Genomic DNA, 20942 nt, shown 5'->3' with positions numbered 1-20942 from the left:
TCTTGTGGGATTTAGTTTTTCCTTGCTAATGAGGTGGTTTCATTATTTCTCCTCCACCCCACTATCCTTCCTCAATACCTCCTGTTTTTCATTAATTATTTTTGACCATTGCAGCAGTCCTCAGTTTTACCAGCAGTTGTCAGTACTTAGTAGCTCATTCACTTTGTCCAGATGCAGGCTACAGATATGACTTTATGTTTTTCCATGAAATGGGTAGTGATGAACGGTGACTAGAGTGTGCATGGACTGTGTCTTATGCCAGTTTTGCAAAAACATACCAAACATTTAATTTTAGATGTCAGAGAATAAATCTACATTGTAACCTCTCACATAAGCATCCTGCTTTTGTATCAAATGACCAAGCATCCCTTTAAACAGCTGGTCTTCTTGTGAGACCTGAGTTGGCTGTCATTGCAATTATATTGTTACACAGAGGCAGACAGCAAACAAATGAGAGAGAGAGAGAGAAAGAGAGAAAGAGACAGAGAGAGAGAGAGAGAGAGAGAGAATCCACATGAAAAGGAGGGTTGGAGGAGAAGGGAGCGGTACAAACTGTGCGCATGATGGCATAGGAGCAGTAGAGAGAGGGAGTCAGCCAGTAAGCAAGGCTTTCTGTTTCCCAGTAGTGCTTGTGCTTCATTCAGAAAAAGAGAGAGCGGAATCAAAAAGAGTTTTCTGTCCATTTTCATGAAACCCATGAACAAAACAGAGCTGTTGGTACCTGCAGACAGGAAGGGAACAGATCAAGCACGAAGACGAAGAAAGTAGAAAAAGCTGAAAGGAGTGATAGAGGTAAACACCCCTGAAACATAGCTGTTTACATGCTGCATTAAATGGAATTGATTCATCTACTATACTTAGTGATATAAAACTACTGTCAGCATAGTCTTGCTTCAGGAGCTGCTTCTTCTGCTGCTTCTCCTGCGATTATGTACGTTTATCTGTGAGACACCTGATCCAACTTGGCTGGGGATCCATAGAGCCGAACTCAGAATACAGTAAGCATGTGCTGTGTGTGTGTATGTGTGTGTGTCTTTGTCAATGGGTGCTAGTAATTTGTTGGTGAGATGTAGGTTATTTATGTGCCTTTCACAACTCTTGAGATTTGTTTTAATGTGCAGCCTTTGCCACAGTTATAATTGTCTCTTATCTTGGCACTTTTCATTGTTCTTTTTCCTAAAGTTTCAGCAGCAATTAGTTTGATTATGCTTGAGTAAAACTGCAAAAATCTTAATAGCATTTGCAGCAAGACAGCTTCATATATCGTGCAGTGCATATATGGTTTCTGTATATTATTTTATCAGTATGCTCAAGCTGAAAGCAGAACCATGATTGGTTTTACATGAATAGATTAGTTATTACAGGCTTAAAGATGCTATCTCATTTATTTTGACTTTATCAGTGTTTGTGTGCCTAGTGGACAGTTTATGTTCATACAGGTGCACACAAAGCATCTTTAGTGAGGCAAAAGCTGAGGTAATGAGGAATTCCCTTCCACTGTGTCCTTGTGTGGGAGGAGGGTGAAGGTGGCCTGGTGGGTGTAGAGAGTCACTGAAAAGTAGGCGTCATTCTACAAGACTGTCATACTGAAGAAGGAGGGAGGGGTGCAGGAAAAACAGGCAACCTATGGGCTTACATAAGGCTGCATGTGGGAAGTCCTGTGTTAAGAGACTATGAACTACATCCTTAGTGATCATATTTGCTTGAAGGTTTGCAGGAATGGGTTTTGATTTTGTTCATGAATGCATCGGAAATTAGAAATCTTATTTGATCTCTAAAGATGATATACATTTACACCTGCATACGTCAGTGGTTTCCCCTATTTGAGGAACACAATGCGCAGGATTAGAGGAAAAATAGAGGGGAGGTGAGAGAGATGCAGCATAAGCGTGAGAGAAAGCACAACAGCAGAGCCCTCTTGAATAAAAAATCTGCCGCTATAAATAGAAAATCATCCTCATGGCCTGAGCACTGTTTCAGGTTTAGAAAACCTGGCCTTTTCCTCTCCTTTTCTGTTCTGATGGTTATAACCTAGCACAATCAGACTCATAATACTCCTCATCCCCTCTTCCTTTTATTCTTTTTCTGTTCACCCAGCCCAGATATGTCTTGTGCTGGATATAGGCCATTTATATAATGACTGCCTATTTGTGTGCGTACGTGCACGTTTTTCAGAATTATTATAAATCAAGATGCATCAATGTCCTAATCCATGCACCCTAATTCAACTAGTTTGATGTTGGCTCATAAAATGGCAGTGATCCCATGATTCAACACTTGTCAGTTAGAAATGCAAAAGATTGACAACAACCACAGCAAGCCCCAAATTAGATAGAAGCCACTCGTTTAGTGTCAGGTTGCTAGAGCTAATGCTGTTTTCTTTCTGATGTCTGCCAGTTTGCTTGTTAGCCCTAGAGCAAGAAAAATATATGGATAGCTGAAATGGCTAAAGCTAACCCCTTAGCCTTGCCTTATGAAATTGTGTCTTTGCATCCTCGTTTTTGTGCACTACAACAACTTTAGTTGTTCATTTGTGACTTTGGAGTTCTGCTCCCCAGGTATTGGTTACACTAGTAGACTTTCTCTTGCATACTAATTGCCATTGCGTGGGAAAAAGATGAAAGAGAGGTAGCATGAGAAGGAGAGGAAAGGAGAAAAAAAATCGATAGCAACCCCTGGAGTAACTATTGCTGTAATTGCCTTTAAGTCAGAAGGTTCACGCTTTCTTATCCAGAGCTTTTTAAATAATGCTGTCACAGTCTTAGTCTAAATTAACAAACGTATAAGAACAAATGCTTGAAAACATACTCTTTAGAGGTCGCCATTCCCGTTGGCGTAGCCTCTGCCCTTCATATTTTTCTTTGTTTGAACTTTTTCAACTTTCTTTTTGGTCTTTTTCAACTTCCGCTGTCAAGTTTTTGCGGTGGTAACACATTTTGTGCATGTATGTGTTTAATGTTTCCATATGAAAGTACCTTCATTTTGTTAATGCAGATGTAATTCTGTCAGTTTGCTTTGCACAGAATTGGAAAACTATAGCAGTACAAATACATGAAGTTTACACAAGTCAGATGGTACATAGCAGCAACATAGTAGCTGGGAGATATGTGCAGTTTTTAAGCAATAAAATGTAGAAAAAACTACCACCCAAGTCTGCTTCAGGGCAGATGTGCTAAAGGGCAAATAACAGTGTGGTGCAACTTAGGCCAGCTCACCTTTATACTCATATGACACTGACAGAAGGTACCTACATGTTGAAGTTTTTAGAGAGATAGACAGAAGGAGCAACTAAGAGAAAAAATTTATCAGGCCTCTAAAACTCTTTTCAAACAGAACTCAGTAAGTAAATGAGTTGAGAGTGGCAAGGAGAAAACTTGTACTTAAGCAAAACAAATCTAGGAGTGGGTGTTTCTAACAGAATTAGAATAATGTGATGATGGATGAATGGAAGGTGGAACGAGGCAAGACAAACGTGAAGAAGGTGGGGACAGATAATTGTAGTTTTTATGCAGACGGAGGTATTGGGAGTGGTTGGCTTTTACAGGTAAACAGATGGCATAGCGCAGCGAGACGTTGACCTGCCATGGCTGTCAGGTCAGCTACGTGATCTAGCGACTCGCTGCCGTGTGCAGTTTGTCTAATTAACACTACCTCCTTATCTGTGCTGGGGCTATAGTATTGTCAGTGCCATACACACTCAGTCTCTCACACAGAATGGGTAAATATAAAGCAAAGCATTTAATGAATTTAACAGTGGTAACAAATTTCAAATACAAAGGTTCAAGATTTTTTTAACATTCTTAGTTTATGATGTGGAAAGTATATTTCATTTTTTGGATCTTAATAAAGATAGTAAAGAAAATATTCCTTTTATTGCATCAGTCCCCTCTTTTTGGGTGGTAGGCTTCTGAAATTTTGTTCCAAATGTGTCAGGTATGCAGTTGGAGACACAGCTGTATTCAAATATGCCGTAATCGTAACCCTATTTAGTTGAGCTTACTGTACATGTCTGTCAAATTGTCTGCAGAGTTTTTATGTTATTTTGTTCCCATAGCTCCCACAGCCAGCAATAAGCATGCCATCACCCCCTATTTTTTTCTTTATTTTGGCACATCATTGGTTTTATGATTGGAGCATCGCAGTAGTGTAATGGTAATGCATATAGGACAGAGGACATGTTTTATCTGTCTGTACTGTTTTACTGTTATGGCTGCTCTTTGTGCTTTTAATGCTATCTGCCTTGAAGGCCTTGAGATCTCATCTAGTGTGTAATAGAAGGATCCTTTTTTTGGGGTATGTGTTTGATTTGTAGCCCCTCACCATTGTGGGCCTATGGGATTTGGTGGCAGTAAAGTTAGCTGGCTAGGTGTTTGGGGAATGAAGGAGTGAGGAGAAAGACTGAAAAGTAGTTGAAGGGGGATGCTGTGTGGTGGACTGAGCTGAGTGGTAGTTGGCTGCATGGATGTCTGAATGACTGGCATGTTGCCTTTCTGCAAGCTATTCTGGAGTGCAGGGGCCACATTGTAGAGACCACACTTTCTGCTGGCCCAACAGAGACAGCCTGGCAGTTTGACTGGCTGGATGCCTGACGTCTGGGTTAGGCTGGCAGCACTTGATTCTCCATCACTGTTTCGCCATAGCAGCCCAGCCATCCAGCTGTCATTAAGTGTGCCTGAGGCAAATGGAGATGTTTGTGCTGATCATAGAAGACAATGGTCACCATCTGGACACATCCAGCTGTTGGCCAATATGTTATTTAACCTTTTTTCTTTTCTACTAGCTAACAGCGTCTTTTTCATCATGTAGATAGAAGTTACAGTTGGTCTCTTAGGGGATGATCTATATGGAATAAGTTCCATTGCCTTTATCATGGAGATTATGTGTTTTCGGCCAGAGGTCTTGAACCTAGGGCTGGGTGAAAAAGATAAAAACTTTCTTGGGAATACACTTGTTTTTGTCCAATTGTTATCTGCTTCTCATGGCGAATACTGATAATATATTTGATAATTTCACGTTTTTGTATTTTGAAAAGAAGCTTGTAACCTGTATTTTATGCACACCTGAAGGTTGGAAGGACTGTGTTGCAAGCAAACGTGGATAATTTAATATTCCATAGATCTAAGAGGTTTTATTATGTTAAACTTCTAGACTCTTTCCCTCCTCTCCTAACCCTCGTGGAACATGTATTGCAAATTGCAATCAAGGTGTCTTTCTCTGAAACTGTAAAAAAAAACATCCACATTGGCTCCTCCTCCTCCTCCTCCCCCCCTGAGCCCCAGGTCCCCTCCCTGGCTACTACCCCCCTAACTAGTTACTCCATATCCTTGTTTAAAGCGCTTTATATTCACCCCAAACCAAAAGATTGCCATACATAATTTTGCTGACCTTTTTATTTTTATTTTTTCCACTCCACAGTGTTTCTGTTGTTGTGTCACATGTTGATGGCATAGCAGAACAACATACATGTTAAATGATTGGTTGTTTGTCTGTCACTCATACTCATACACATGCATACACTACATGATCAAGGGATATTATAGGCTGTCTATGAGCCAGGGAAGGAGCAAGCTTGGTGCTTGTCTGTTAAATGACTGGAGGTTTATGTGCCATTTAGCATGCTTAAATTTCAAGGGATGTTGTAGGCATTGCATATTTGATATGTGCTTTCATTGTGGTTTGCACTGAATGCATTTATGCTAAACTGTTGCACTTGGTGAAACAATTTTCTTAATTGCTGTTGATGAACTGCCTATCACTGGTACATATTGCCTGGTTATTACATAGTTTTTTTGCCCTGGTGTGCAAATTGCAAAACATTGCAAGTCATATATATATTAAGCTAGATTACAAAGGGGACTATGTTTTTAACATGCTAACATTTTTTTTACCAGTTAATGGGCCACTTTTTAGTTGAAATACTGTGCAGATGTGAAAGCAAACACTTCTTGTTTGACAGTTCACAATATACCTACAATATACATCTGTAAATAATTTTAATTTGAAACAAATTGATTATTTAATCCAATGTATCAGGAAATGTAAAACCTTATGCTGCTATTCTGTATATACATTTCCACTCAAAGATCCATAGTGTAATCTTTCTAATTTGAGCTAAACTAAATTAAAGATGGGTGCTATCTTTGGCACTAGTATTGAACAAAACTGATTGTACTTATTCAACATTGACAGAGAAACTATACTTGCATCATGACAGAGGGGATGGCAAAGTTGTATCATGGTTTATGTTGTTTCCCCTTGCTCCATGCATTTTAAGAGTTTAAATGGTTAAGGTTTTCCCTTAAATGGGGAAATGCTGTTTCTGTATTCAAGGAAACCCTTGGTTGTACATGATTGTGTTCACTGATCCAGCCTAAAAAAGGTGGTGATACTATCATCAGTCTGTCCCGAGTGCTCTTGTTATGTAATTTCCTTTCTTTTTCCTTTTTTCGTTTTAGTTTCTGTCAGTAGGTCATCCATCACACTTGAGTATACCACAGCATGTGCATCAATCATGGCAATTGATTGAGCCTGTATTGATCTGCTGTCTACAGTATTGAAGAGGCATTTCAACAGTGTCCTAGTATGGTTATTTTGCTTACAGAGTTTGAGATGTACAATGTTTCTACAGTGTTTCTCACAGAATAGCATCCTTATAAGTTTTAAGTTTCTTAATTTATCTGAGAATTGATCTATTTTAATCAGTCCAGCGTGTATAATGGGCGGTACTCATATTTTCTATTTGTTTAATGCGGATATTGTCCATGTCTGTCATGTTCACATAGCTTTTTATGCCAAAATGCACGGAAATATGTTTGTTCCATTTAAACTAATAACAACTTGTACTTGGTGATTATCATTTCAACATTATGTTTTAGTTTATTTATATATACATTTAGAAAGGTTGGGAGGAAGCTGGTGGTGGTGAGGTATATAGCTTTGGCACAACAAATAGATATAGCATCTATATTGCAGTACATTTGCACTTCATCATCATATAAATACATTATCTGCCATAATTTAATGTAGCCCCATAACAAACATAGTCAAAAAACGATTTAACTATTAAAATTATTATCTGGGTACTTCGAAAACTATTTAAGGCAACATTTTTTGGTGACCTTCTTGGATCAAAGACCACTTAGACAAAATGCAGAAAATATGTTTCTACTTTTACTTGAGGGCTACGAGACTATGGAGGAGATATTAAGACACAAGCCACAATAGATAGGAGCAAGGTGTGGAACCCCTGATGTGATTTTTTTTTTCCCAGGAATGTGAAGCAACTTGCAACTTTTGATCTCTTTCTTGCTTCAAGATAATGACCCATAATGCAGTGTGTAACATCTCATACTATTTTGTAATTTGCCATAAACTCCAGTTGCTTCTCTCGTCGTCATCCAGACTGTCCTAGTTCCTTTCACTTAATTCATGGCACTGAGGATAGTGGAACATTTTCTGATGAAGTTGAAATAGTTTTTGCCAACTTTATAATCATTCATAATGCCTTTAAATTTGCGTTATGCAACTGAACGGAAGACCACTTTTGCAATGGCAAAAACCATAAAGGGGCAGAATTGTTCTTGGCGTGAGTGCTGCAAACAGGAACTTGTGGAGTGATTATGAGATTCTTTGGGGAGGGGACAGAAGCTGGTGTGTGAGAGAGACACAACCAGAAAGAGACGGTAATGTTTGGCTGTTTGCCTGTACCACACCTGGGGCCAAGTCATTGGTCTTATAAATGTGTGACCTGGAGTCAGCTGCTGAACAGGGTGATATAATTTGCATCTTAAGCTAAAGGCAGAGCCTGTCATCTACACCACTATACCACCAAACTGGGTGAGAAAGACAACTTCAGACATCCAAAATGCAGAAGAACAATAGTGCCAATAAAGTTGTGTGATGGCACAATGTTGATTTATCCTCCAGCAGCCATTGATGGTCCCTTCCTCAGGGCTGAAGTCCCTGGCTAACATGCTTAGTGAAGCCTTCCAGGAAAGCTCCTGCTGGAGTCCTGCACTCTGTCAGCTTGGAACACGGTTCTGCCTGTCGAGTGCAACAACTTGATCCGAGATGTTGCCGAGGTGTTAGGTCTCTGTAAACATGTGGACACAGTCTGATATTTATTACTAGCTGGAGTCAGCCAGCCAGAGTTCCATTTTGTCCATTTCATTTTCCTGCACCCGGATATTAGTCAGGAGCAGCCTTAAGTCCAAGCTGGGCGAGCATGGCTCCCATTTTGGATCTCTGTCCTCTCCTCCCAGGGAGGTCTGGCTGGTCTGGTTGAATAGTCAAGAAGTGCTGCGAGCAGTGATCGTCCCAAAAAATCCCCTCCTCTTAAGCCAAACCCTGTGCATCCCTCACCAGTGCTGATGAATTTGTTTCTCTCATAGGTAAAAGGTGTTTCAACAATAAAGATAAAATAAATAACCAATTAAAACAAAAATGTAGCCCATCTGAAGGAGCTGCATCTACAATGAAGTGGCATCTGTTATTAGTCTTAATGCTGTCTACAGATGGTATGTCAGTATGCCAAAATGGCGTATGGTTCGCTGAATCGAGAATGAATAAAAAAAAAACCCCAAAAAAACATAACAGTTTCTTTTAACATTAGATGGTCAGATCTGTTTACCGCCTGCCCCCCCCCTCCATTACCGTTGTCATTAGATTGTTAACCAATGCCGTTAGCCCGTACCTTAATAGGTGGTTAATGGCTCTATCTTGAATTTCTCTTGGGATCAATAAAGTATCTATCTATCTATCTATCTGCTAATCACTTGCATTTGAATGGCTAATGTTGTGTGCAACAGTCAGGTTAACATTTCTGATAACTTCAGTGTTTTTGGAACTGAAGCTTTACTAGCCACTTGAAATTCCTCAAGATGCTTTGTGAAGTTTGCTATACTACTTGACTTTGTCACTAGCAGTTGTTAGCAGCATTGTTTGCATATAAGCTTATCAACATCCTCAGCCTTTCCCTGGTCGTTTGCCAAGTACTTCCAAAGGATACTTCTGCTTTTCTCATGTTCGACAAAAACATTGTCCCAAAGACCCTTCAGCAGCAGCACTTGCCATGTTCAGCCAGCTCAATGTTGTGAACATCAACAAGCATTCATGTGTTCAGCTGCTAGTAAGGGGAGGGCCTGTGTGCCTGCCTGTCTGCAGCAGTGCTGTGTACAGTTGTGTGTCAGCTGGGGGAAATGTTGTTGCGAATGAACATTTTATCCGATACTCAATTTTAGTATCGATTACTATCTGAGTATTGATTTTTTTTTTTTTTTTTGGACAAACCAATTCATCAAGACAAACAACAACACTTAAGTAAAATATCAAATGCAAATTAGCAGCTAATAGAGAAAAGAAAATCATCCAATATTTATTTATTCTGTATTGCAGTAACTTCACAAGTTGAACGAGGTTTTGTATTAGAGTATTGCAGTGTGTAATATAACAACAGACAGCATAATCTGCACCATCTCATTACTGTTGAGAGTTCTCTCTTGTGGAAGTCCACAAGAAATAATACAGCTGCACTGTGTGAACAGCTCTCAACTTTTAGTGTATTGCACCAAACAAAGCAAAACAGCTTTCCCAGGGCACCTGCTAACTAATTGCATGCTGTTTGCTGTCACATTTACACCTGACAAATGCCAGTTAAGTCGGTTAGCAACCAGCTACCTGGTTTAAACTTGTACACAAGATCAAACCCGCAAAATTGGAAACCTACCAAGCCTTAGTGTCCTGTGGATTATTGCTCCACCCCAGCTTCGTTCAGCCTGCCTACCTCTTATTCATGCCAACGAGGGAAGAGAAGTCTGTTTCTATCTGCTGAGGCCTACTTTGTTATTCTGGAAAACTGTTCTTGTGTGTATGAACTCAATCTGTTTAGTTGAATGTTTAGCTTTATCAGACCTTATAGTCACTTTTGTCATCAGGAGGAAGTGGAACGGAACTGTCTGACTGTGTGAGTGTAGTCATCACCAATCTGCACATTTAAACAACTGTGTGTGAAAATGTCTCACATTCTGATTACTGTGTAGGCCCCATTAAGTTGGTGCGTCTCTGTGTGTATCTGCAAGCCATGTTTGGTTGCATGTGTGTCTGTTGTGCCTGTGCAATTGAGCTGTATTGTTCCAGCTATAAGTAACTCATGAGGCTGCTGTGTGTTTTGTGTGTTTTTCTGTGTGCTGTTTTATTTGAGTTTACTCAGTGATAAATACACCAGGCCTTGTAATTGGGGAAAGGAAAAGGGGGGGGGGGGGTCGTGAGAGAGAAAGGAAGAGAAAAATATGGGGGTGTTGAGGGATATGGCTGCTTTTCTCTTGGTGACAGAGCCTGTTGCCATGGAGCTGGTCCTCCCATTGGTGGAAGTCGTGTCCAATCACTTAACAGCACAGATTGTTTCATCATTGAGAAGTTTTTCCTCTCTTCCTGTCTCACTAGCCACCCCTTGCTCCTCTGTCTTTCTCCTCTCTATTTTTCTCCCATCTCTCTTAACACCCCTGCACTGCCCCACACCCCTCTTCTCACAGGCAAAGAAGCTGATAAATTACAAAAGGTTTATAATAAGTGCAGGAGCTGCCACCCAGTTTCATTTTGACACAGTTATTCATGTTACATCAGCATATCAATTTGAGCAGGCGGAAATGTCCTCAAATCTCTTCAATGTACTTGAGAAAACAAGATAACCCTGCAATCCCACCTTCTGTCAATTATGTATTTATTGGACAGCTAACAAATGTTATTTTGAATCATGTCTTTGACTGGCCAGATGGTGTAAAGACTGGAAGTGAAAATGTCTGTCCATCACCTTAGTATTCAGACAGTTGATTAAGGTTTGTTCAGTCAGATCATTCAGCACAAATCTTGGGAACTTCCTTGGTTCTGAAGCAATTTTAGTTCTGTTTTAGTTGTATTCTGGAAACATGAAATACTTTTTGCAGAGCCTTATTTGATTTAAACTTCTTCCCATCTCACCATTTCAGTTTTCCAACTTTTTCATCAAAGTGGTATTCTTCTGTGTCCTAGTGTTTCCCCTAGGGTGCAGTTGTGGCAGCGGAGGTTAGACATGCGTTGAGAGTGAGCATCAGTTATTTTTCTTCTTTTGATCAGCCATTCTTTTAAAGTCATGGGGCCAGAATTATTCTAATAATTTTGTTTGTTTATTTCTTATTCTTATTGGCCTATATCAGCATGTACAGACACCTTAAAAAAAAGGTGAGACCCATGATAACTAGATACTTAACTTGAAAATGCTTTCAGACCTCCACCAAGGAGACAGTCCGTGTAATTTAAAATTTAGGATGTAGGACACAGAATAAATTTAATATTATTATCATTATTATTATTATTATTTTTACAGTATTGCTCAATCGTTTACTGAATTACACTTACTATGCTTTTTTTCTTGTTTTATTGTATGTAATGGTATAAATTAGGGATGAATAGAGTACAACCATAACCGCGATCATGTAAACAGAAATGTATGCATTGCCATACAGTGACTCTTTTGAATATTGTTGCCTACAGTCTTAAGACTGGTATTAGTAGTAGTATTAATTATTTTCCATTATAAAGGAAAGTGTTACTGTGACATAAAGGTTTTATGGCATAAGAAAAAGTGTTTTAAAATAACTGAGTTTTTCTATTTATTTTAATTAGTTCATGTTTGCCTTGGCGCATTATTATCTGTGTTCTGTGATTATTTCAGAATTTTTAGTTAGCTCTTTCATTTTAGCCCACGTGGACGATATTCCTCAACCTCACCCACATTCCAGCACTCTTTGCCTTCATCAATAATGCATGCAAGATCAGATCTCATCTCTCCACTGCCATTCGTTTATTATGCAGAAGGAGACTGGCATTCACTTGACCAACATCCTTTGCTCTCCGTCACCCGCTGTCTCATTGTGTTTTTTTTTCTTTCAGTCACATTTTTTTCCTCTTCATTCTGCATGTTCCCCCACACACAGCAGATAACTATTCATAGGTTATAACTAGTGAGAGCAATGGAGGGAGGCAGACTTGGAGAGAGCTGCAGAAAGGTAGGTAGGTAGGTTACTAGGGAGGGTGGGGAGGGAATGAGGGAGAGAATGAGTCATAGCTCGTCCCACAGGACTGAGTGGGCTGGCTGAGTGGAGGAGGATGGCGTCAGCAGCAGGCCTGACAATTTAAGAAGACACATTAAAAGAGAAAGAAACAGGCAGAGAGAGAGAGAATAAGAAAGCTAAGACTTAGAAGTGGGTGGATGGAGAGAGAGAGATTGATGGGGAGGGGGCGGAATGCAGGAAGGGGTATCCTCATAACACTGAGAGAGAAACAAGGGGGTGGCAGGGAGAAGGACAGAGAGAAACGTAGATAGAAAACGAGAAACCCTGTCTTCCGCTGTATTTGAACATTCATGTCCCTCCATCATCTGTGTTTTGTGTCTTTTTAGCTAAGATACATTTATCATCAAAGTTTCCTGGCTGTTGTTCTGAGCCATACAATCAGTTGAATTGGGTTTACATAGCTCATGACAGAAAATACGTACAGTGCTCTGGAGTGTCTGTGTGTGTTTGTTGGCCAGTGGTATCATGTATTATTCATATTTTAACTGTCTGAAGCACAGACTCAGTTTTAGTGTATGTGTACAAGGACTATTTCTCTACAGTCTTTAGTGCTCTGCCAGCCCCCTCATCCCCTCCCTGTTCGCAACCGACGCAAAGGGGAATCCTCTCTGACATAGACAAACACCGTTGCACACACACTGCAAGCACTGCTGATATATATTATATGTGGAGGCACTGAGCGGGCACAAACTTTGCCATTACTACACACAACATCCTCAGCTCTATGAAGACATAACCTTGTTGCCTTTTATGAAATGGGTTCTCTCTGACGTCAAATGGGCGAGGTGTACGGCTGAATATAGAGGAGCTGAATTGGGTCGGACTGCCTGCTTATGCCTCTCCCACTGCTGCCTGTGGGTTTGTACATGCTTGCTCACTCCTGTTTGCAGCGTACTGCGCTTCCATTCACCTTAATCTTCATTCAGCCTCTGCAGAGAAAATGGAGAGGCATGTCTGCTACGCATGCTTCTTCATTATGAGAACTGAAATAATGCAATGAATGAAATAAATAACTGATAATAGAAGCACCTCTCAGTCATTACCTACACATAACTGTAGGAATAGATGGTGCTTATTCTCTGTTCACTTGCATTCATTCTGTTTTTAATCAAAAATAACCAGGGTACAGTAGAACAGATTCATGTGTGTGATCTTTTATTTAATTTTCAGCTCGACATAGCGTATGTTTAGCCAAACACACTGCTTTTAAATTACAACTTATCAAATCTATATGTTGGTGGTTTTTGGCAGCTTTCAAAGTGTTACTTTTTGCTCCATATTCATGATATCTGTCAGTTAACCTGTTAGTTAGTTAGTTAGATACTTAATATAAACAAGCTTCCCACACTAACCAGCTACCATGCGATTGAATTCCTGTTATTTCTTTGCCTTGTCCAGCTGGTGACTGTTGCTGAGGCCCTGATCCAGCTTGACCTGGGGCTGCTAAATTTGATAGTGGGCTCATACTTGCATGAAATATTTAGTCTGCCCAGCTTACTATCTGAAGTGGTGATTACATTCTGTGTGCCTCCACACAAACACAGTCCCATAACCCGTGTTGACCAGGCAGATAGCTCTCTCTCTCTCTCTGTCTCTGCTCCCCCTTTGGTTCACTCACTGACACACTGTCTCACTTAGGCCTCTCTCCTGTTGGCAGTCTGAAGTGTGGTAACCTGACACAGTGGGCAGGGCAGTGTATAACTTCTGTGTCTCAGCTGGATGTGTGTGTGAAGTAGGTCAGGGTGCCCTGCACTGTATTATGACAGATGATGAAGATAATGTGGTTACTATTGGTTTTATGATGTGGACACCCCCTGTTGTTGTGATGTAACTGGCCAGAGTCCTGTCTCTGCAGCCACATGTGATGATGCAGACGGTTGACAGAGGGATACCAGCATCAAGCTGACCGGCACACTGACTGAACTGGGACACAGCAGGCAGAGATTAGTGTTGCTGCTGGTTGTACACATTGAGTCTGCAGTGTGCAGCCTGTATTATGAGGCATTGTTGTTAAGTCTGTTGCCTGCATAACACTTTGTGTTACCACTACATAGGAATAACCGTGTTCTTTTTCAGTAATAATTACTGTAGTGGTAATAGTACTACAGCTAGGAATTCTACCACAAAACTATAGTACGTGGACACACTGCTATGTTTAACTAATAAGCATCATCACTGTTTTCCATCAACAATAGGGTAACAAATTATTGTTTATTATTGTGTATTATTGTATTATTATAATTATTGTGACAAATTTTTTTCCTAATCTGCTCAGAGCTGGAATAAGTTTTTTGCTGATACAAGTGCTTCCTATCACTACTTCACAATTGAACGACCACTTAACTGTTGTCAGATTTTTACTGTAAGGTGTCATATGTGTTTGGAATTTCCTAAAGCAATCATTCATATGAATTTGTTTGCCGTGATTATTTATCAGGCGATTCAGAGTATATTAACTTAAAATAACCGATTGTAAGTGCTCAATGTGAACATGTAGCAATACGAACTGTGTTGTGTTAAATTCAGGGTATCACCACCTTTGTGTTAAAGGGCATGTGTGTTTTAAGGTGCTATTGCAGGTCAAAGGCATCTAACCTCACTGTTTAGTTTTTTAAGATGCTTCACTGCTCACCTACCTCCCTATTGACCTACAAGTTTTTAAAAACCTACCTCTACAGCCAAGCTTTTTTATAGGGCTCTATCCCATGATAGTGTCTGGCTGATTTTAATTGTGTACTGCTTTTATTGTAATTTATTATTTTTGTGTTTCTTACTTCATTGTATCATAATCGTAGAAGAATTTTGAACACCGACACCATATTTGTGTCTCTTTTTCTATTTATCCTGCCCTGTTTTCTAGCTTTTGAAGGTTCAACATTAATGGGATAATAATCAGGCAAGTGGGTCAGAAATCTACTTGCCCAAAATCAATATTAACTTGACCCTATACAAAATGTTCTGTTTATTAGTTGTTATCAAATATCAATGAGTTACAAGATTTACTAACTCAAGCTGGCATTTTACTTGCCCCAGGCAAGTGGGCAATTATTATTGTTGAACCCTGCAATGCACATATTTATTTTTAATATCATTCTTTCCTTACCATTCTCACTGATGCTACACAAATGGCAGCAGTTGAGATTGACGTCACCGTCTCCTTGGCAACACTGTGGACTGAGATGTGTGTGTGTGTGTGTGTAGGGAAAAGGGGGGGCGTTGAGTAGAGAACTGAAGGAGGATGAGAGGAATGGGTGGAGGAGGAATGAATAGGTAAAGCTGGTTTATTCACAAGCACCATGGCTCTGATTCACAATTTGTTCTGCAGCCCCTCCCAGCTATTACGCTAGGACAGTTTGCTCAGCCATGAGACTGACGCTTGAGATGAATGATTATCTTTGCTTTATAATTCAAAACCATTCATTCTATTTGTGCAAGAATACTCTGTGTGTATGAGAAAGCGAGAAAAGCAAGCAAGCAAGCAAGCAGACAGAGATTGCCGAGTATAGTAGATAGTGGGTCTCTGTCTTATGTGGTGGTTTGTCAGTCGTATAAGCAGAGTGGGGCAAGGGCATGTGGGTGTCCTGGTCAGTGATGTGGTGTAATGCTGCTGATGACGCTTTTGCTGTTGTCCTGGGTTTTCCCCACACTGGGAATCCCTGCCGCGTTGGTTCACTCATCTCATCTATCCTGCAGCATAGCACAGCACAGAGGTACAAGCAGGGACATGCATGAGTTGCATCCATGCTCGATGCATACAGTGTTGCAGTCATGTTTTTGATGTCTGAATTAATGCTTGCTTGGCTTCATGTCACCATGGAATGCATGTATGCATAAGAGATTTAATGCATTTTTTATAATCTTTTTTTCCAACAAACATACATAGGTTATGCTGCTTTTGACCCTGCTGTGATACTGGAGGATATAAGCTACTAGTGCAGATTGATTGTGATTTGTATGTGTATGTGTATGGATGTAATGCCAAAGACATCAGAATTATTGCTTTATTGCGTCATAGGTCAGCCCAGGACTGATTCTAGTGCTGTGCCAGGTTTTTAATGATGGGAGAAATTTAGGGCAATAGACAATACTTGTCACGATAGCATATAATTATTGCAGATACAATTACAATTTTAAACATGTTCTGTCATTGGTGGCAGTTTAATAAAGCTATACTTGCAGCTGGGAGATGCTCAGAGGGTTTAAAATGGAAAATGTTGATGTGTTGTTGTGTGTTTCTTCAAACCAAAGCTGGTCTGACAGATGGTGACCACCAACTTGTTTTAGCAATGCATTGCTTTCTTAATTTGATGGTAAATTGCCAGTATTACAGTTACACTTACTTAGTCTGTTCTTAACTATTAAGTGTACTTTCTGAAAGAAATGCAATTCTAGTTGGCGCTGTAGTTAACCTCCAGCTGAAAATGCAATAAAAAAAGAAACAAATAATGAACACCTGGTCAGGTTTTTAGAAGACTAGAGCAGGCTGGACGTTCTCATTTATAAGCCTTGTGCCCCAGTATGCTCTGAGCTTTCTGCTGCTTTGTCCCCCTCCCTGGTACAATCAGCAGCTGCAGCAGCAACAGCAGCGATGAGTCACTCAGTGTGTGAAACATGACGTCACCTGTGTCTTCCTCTTGTGCTCTTGGTGTTCAGAGCTCCTGACTGGAGGACAGACCATGCTGCTGCACTGAGCTGGAGGGAAAGAAAAGAGAGAGGCCCCAGTGACCACTGAGGTAGTGTGCCCCTCCCCCTTGTATGTCTTGCTGATGCCTTTTTAGCCCACATGATCCCTCTAAACATTGCTGCCTTTTTTGTTGTGCATGTTGATCATTAATCATACTGTTCAACTTAAGATGTGTTTTGGTCAGTGTTTTTTAGCCATACTGGGAAAATTTAAATGTCTGAATGCCTTTTTATATTTTTGTTTTTTAAAAAGTGTAAAACTGATCTTGAGGGAAGTTAATTTTGTAATTGTTTTCCATGAATTAAATAAGTTGTAACTTATTCTGAAACACCTTCATTAAAGAAGTATCAAAAGCACTAAACCAACCATGTTTCTTGCTTTCCCTCCTATTCAGGCCCTTAGTCAGTTACTGCCACAAACCTGCTGTTAATTTTATCAAACTGTATGGTTACTGGTTCCAAATTCATTATGTTAATCTTAATTGAAAGGAGGCCCTGAAGGAGGTGCCTTAAGCTGACCACATAATTAGACAAGTCATCATTTAAATTTGTTGTTTTTTTGTAAAGTTTCAGCATTTTTATTTTTCCGATTGTGTGTTGTTTTCTTGCAGCCCCACCTCAAAGGCTAAAGCTTGCTATGGATTGTGCTTCGCCCCCTGCTGCAGCCTAGCCCAGTACACTACCTTAGTGGGTTTCCCTTATCTGTCTGTGTGTGGTTTCCATCCAGACTCCCTGTACAGAGTCCATCACAGATCTGGTACCACCTACAGGTAAATCGTATAGTAGTACGCTCACATACATACACCATATGCGTATCTCTTGTTTTGCCTTTGGATAAATCATTTTCACCTCTTCCTCTCAGCCACTCCTGGGTTCTCCACCCAACCCCCTCCCCAACACCCACCCTCTCCCTCTCCCTTAAGAAGATGTCAGTGAGCCTGACAACAGACATCCAGCAGGAGGGAGAGAGTGGGCCACTCATAGAGCCCTGCAGTCGAGGCAAGGCCTCCCCTCAACCACAGGGCACCAAGGAAGGAACAGGAGAGGGCTTGGAGCCTGAAGATAACTCCCCACAGGATGCCCAGGTGAGAAGAGGAGGCATTATAAGAGTGACAGTAGAAATTTTAGACCTTATAGTGTACACTAGAACAATGTTTAGTTATTTTAGATATAAGAACACGCTGCAGGAATCCTTGTCAGCTCACCAAACTGCGTTCATAGTAATACTTAAGCTCTCTGAAATGTGTAAAAGCCTTGTTACAAACCCCTTCAATGTCTGTTGGTAGCATTCTTTTTCCAAATATGTTTCCCTTTATCTAATCTTCGTTGTTCATCTTATTATGAAGATTAGTAAAATAACTCCTTTGTCTTGCAGAAAAGGGCTCCTAATCACAGCCATGGAAGGAAACGGGCCAAGGTAATATGTGATCATTGAATCAAATTTTTTCCTTATAGGTTAAATATATGAGATTTTGAACATTAACATAGCTCTAAACAGCTATTTGCCATATAAAGATATAACATAGTAATCCCTCTATTTGTGTTGTATTTTGAACTTCTCTGTTCTTTGTTTTATTGCCAGGCTGTCTGCATGTGAGTTATTCTGGAGAAAAATAGCTGTTGAGTCTCACTCTCAGGTCTTGAAATGATGTCTTATGTTGAGAACACATTGGAATGAGACTCGGCAATCTAATATCTTTCCCCAGAATAGTCACTCTACCTTTTAAACTCTGAAAATAGATTCTCATTTTCTAAAAGTCACACAAATAACTTCATACCTGAAATAACCCCCTGCAGCTTTGTTGTGTGAGATGCAGCGTTAACTTTTTAATCTTTTCAACTACCGAGGACTACCTTCTCCTTATCACTGACTTAAAATCTTTAACCCACCTACTTACACTCTCATGGTATTTGGGTGACCTCTGTAAGGCTATGAAATCAGAGAATACAGTTGTTAAAGACTATAACCAGTTAAATTCTGTAGATGTTGGTTTGCTAAATAAACAAATGCACTCTAAATCTGACCTTGGGGACACATTAGAGGTAAACACGAATCTCCAGGAAGAGCTGCTCACTTTCTTTTTGTGCCCATGTTAACCATTTGAGCTGTTCACACCCACAGCGCGAGAGTAAGTGGCTGGCTTGTTTTGTGTAGTGATTATTTCAGCATCTGTTGTAGTTTCTGTATGTGCTGCAAGTGGATTTGGCAACAAGCGCACTGATAATCCATTAGAAATAGTATCACATGGGTTTGTGATTGTGTTTTAACATATTTATTCCCCATATTCGTCAGTTGTGTCTAAGAAGAGAGGGAGTGCAATAAACAGACACAAATAGGCTCCATAAAGGGAGGCCACTCTTTGCAGATTATCGCACAAGGTGGTGGTCTTTTTAACTTCACTGCTGAAGAAAAAGCAATGGCCCTGCTTACCCAGGAACGCATAAAGACTGTATGTTATAAATTTATGAGGTTATTATAAAGACCAGCTCTATGTCTAATTAGAAAAGAGCAGAAGGCCAGTTGACAAGCAAGGAGAAATGTGCTTTCAGTGCAGACAGTCAGGCTACTGCTGACATGTGAACTGACCCATTGTGGTGCTTCGCATTGCTTCTGCCTTCTGTGTGTCCCCAGTGTAAGTCTGGCAGTTGGTCTCATCTTTCATTCCAAACTTTCCGTTCCACTGAGCAAGCTACATTTGGACACAACATGAAATTGATTTGTGTCCTGCATGGTCCTCTTGACTAGTGTTGCCCTCTTTCTGTGTCTTTCCTCCACAAACTGCCAATAGAGGAGCTCCCCATGCGTGTAGACTTTGATTATCGACAAAAAGACTGTGGACAACATTTGTCTTATTTTTCACCAGGCCCTCTCTGCACTGGTCTGTGTACATTCATTGACAGAACATTTCACTGTGATTTGTGCCACATAGTTTGGATCAAATTCTAGCCTTTGATGTTGTATGTCTGACAACATTGTGTAATGCAGCTGAACAGCATCATTCATCGTGTTTGTTTTAGGAATTTTGTAACCAACTAAACTAAGTACTTGAGTGCTTACAAAAAACATATACTAATAATAACTGTAATGCAGATATAGGGCAGAGTTTACTTTAGTGATACATCTTAAATACCACTGTCAGTAGTAGTCTGTAGTAATAGTTGCCTTGTCTGCTCAACAAATGACATCTGCAAAACCTCCCCTCCACAGAGCATATCTCCAGTCACTATTTATCGTGACAAGCTGGCTAATCTTCTTTTGTGCTCAATACGCAAATGGTTAATCATAGAAGTTTAGTTTTACATAGCTGTCACTGTACATTCATTTTGTTTGTCATTCATTTTGTATTGTCGAGATACTGTCAAACATCACTTTTATACCTACGTGCTGCCTTTCTGTCTGTTATTTCAGATCTGACAATGTCTGTCTTAAGCTGTTGAATATTATCTAAGGCAGATCTATCATATTTGCAAAATGGGTTGGTGAAGATATTCATAGATGGCAGTCCCATCAGTGAGTCCAGTCCAAAAGATGTAAACTTTAATATGGATGTTGGATGTTAACGGTTATTTGCCATGAAGAATTTAACTGATTAGAAATGTATTTGCCGACAGTGCTTTTTTGTACCATTTTTCCAGATCGCTCATGTATAAACTTGCATACTACAAGGGCGTGTACTTTGCCTTTGCAGTTCAGCAGAACTACTACAGCAAAAGAAAGAAAGTGGTTACTACTGTGAATGGTAAAGCAAGATGAAGAGGGCAAAGCCAGGCAAAACATTGTCCAGCATAGGAGCATTAACATTACAGTATAAAAGAGGACAGTGCTCACTGTGTTAATATTGTGACACTGTCTTAATACAGCTCCAGTACCTACCACCTGAAAAGTCAGTGTCCAGCAGCTGCAGTCCAAGTCAGAAGTGGAACACTGTCCTCTTAACAGACTATCATGATTCATGTTGGTGTTAGCTTGGAGAGGCTGTAGTGATGTGCAAGCAGAGGCAATAATTCAGAGGGTCTGCTTTATGATGGAAAAAAGATATGCCTGTAATGGTGGATATTAAGGGATTTGTGCCGAGGAGGAATCAATAATGAAGGCCTTTTTATTATCAGTTTTTCTAAATTGCATTTGAACTGCAAGGCCTGTATTACTAC

The 20942-nt window shown here is 40.1% G+C and overlaps 1 protein-coding gene across 6 annotated transcripts in view; it reads left to right on the top strand.

Moving 5' to 3' along the window:
* Window positions 1-20942, top strand: part of LOC124056114 (R3H domain-containing protein 2) — a 54352-nt gene that overhangs the window by 6792 nt on the left and 26618 nt on the right. For 5 of the 6 annotated variants that reach the window (XM_046383230.1, XM_046383228.1, XM_046383229.1 and 2 more), the window contains 4 exons: window positions 16761-16840; window positions 17402-17560; window positions 17653-17875; window positions 18166-18207. In XM_046383230.1, the coding sequence (XP_046239186.1) occupies window positions 17717-17875; window positions 18166-18207 (201 nt within the window). In that variant the 5' untranslated portion in view covers window positions 16761-16840; window positions 17402-17560; window positions 17653-17716. The remainder of the gene's footprint in view (window positions 1-16760; window positions 16841-17401; window positions 17561-17652; window positions 17876-18165; window positions 18208-20942) is intronic. The other variant, XM_046383227.1, reaches the window with a different exon arrangement.

Source organism: Scatophagus argus, chromosome 3 (assembly GCF_020382885.2).
Source record: "Scatophagus argus isolate fScaArg1 chromosome 3, fScaArg1.pri, whole genome shotgun sequence".
In the NCBI taxonomy this organism is placed as follows: Eukaryota; Metazoa; Chordata; class Actinopteri; family Scatophagidae; genus Scatophagus; species Scatophagus argus.
The sequence above is the reverse complement of the archived record's forward strand: the minus strand, read 5'-3'. Positions and strand labels throughout refer to the sequence as shown.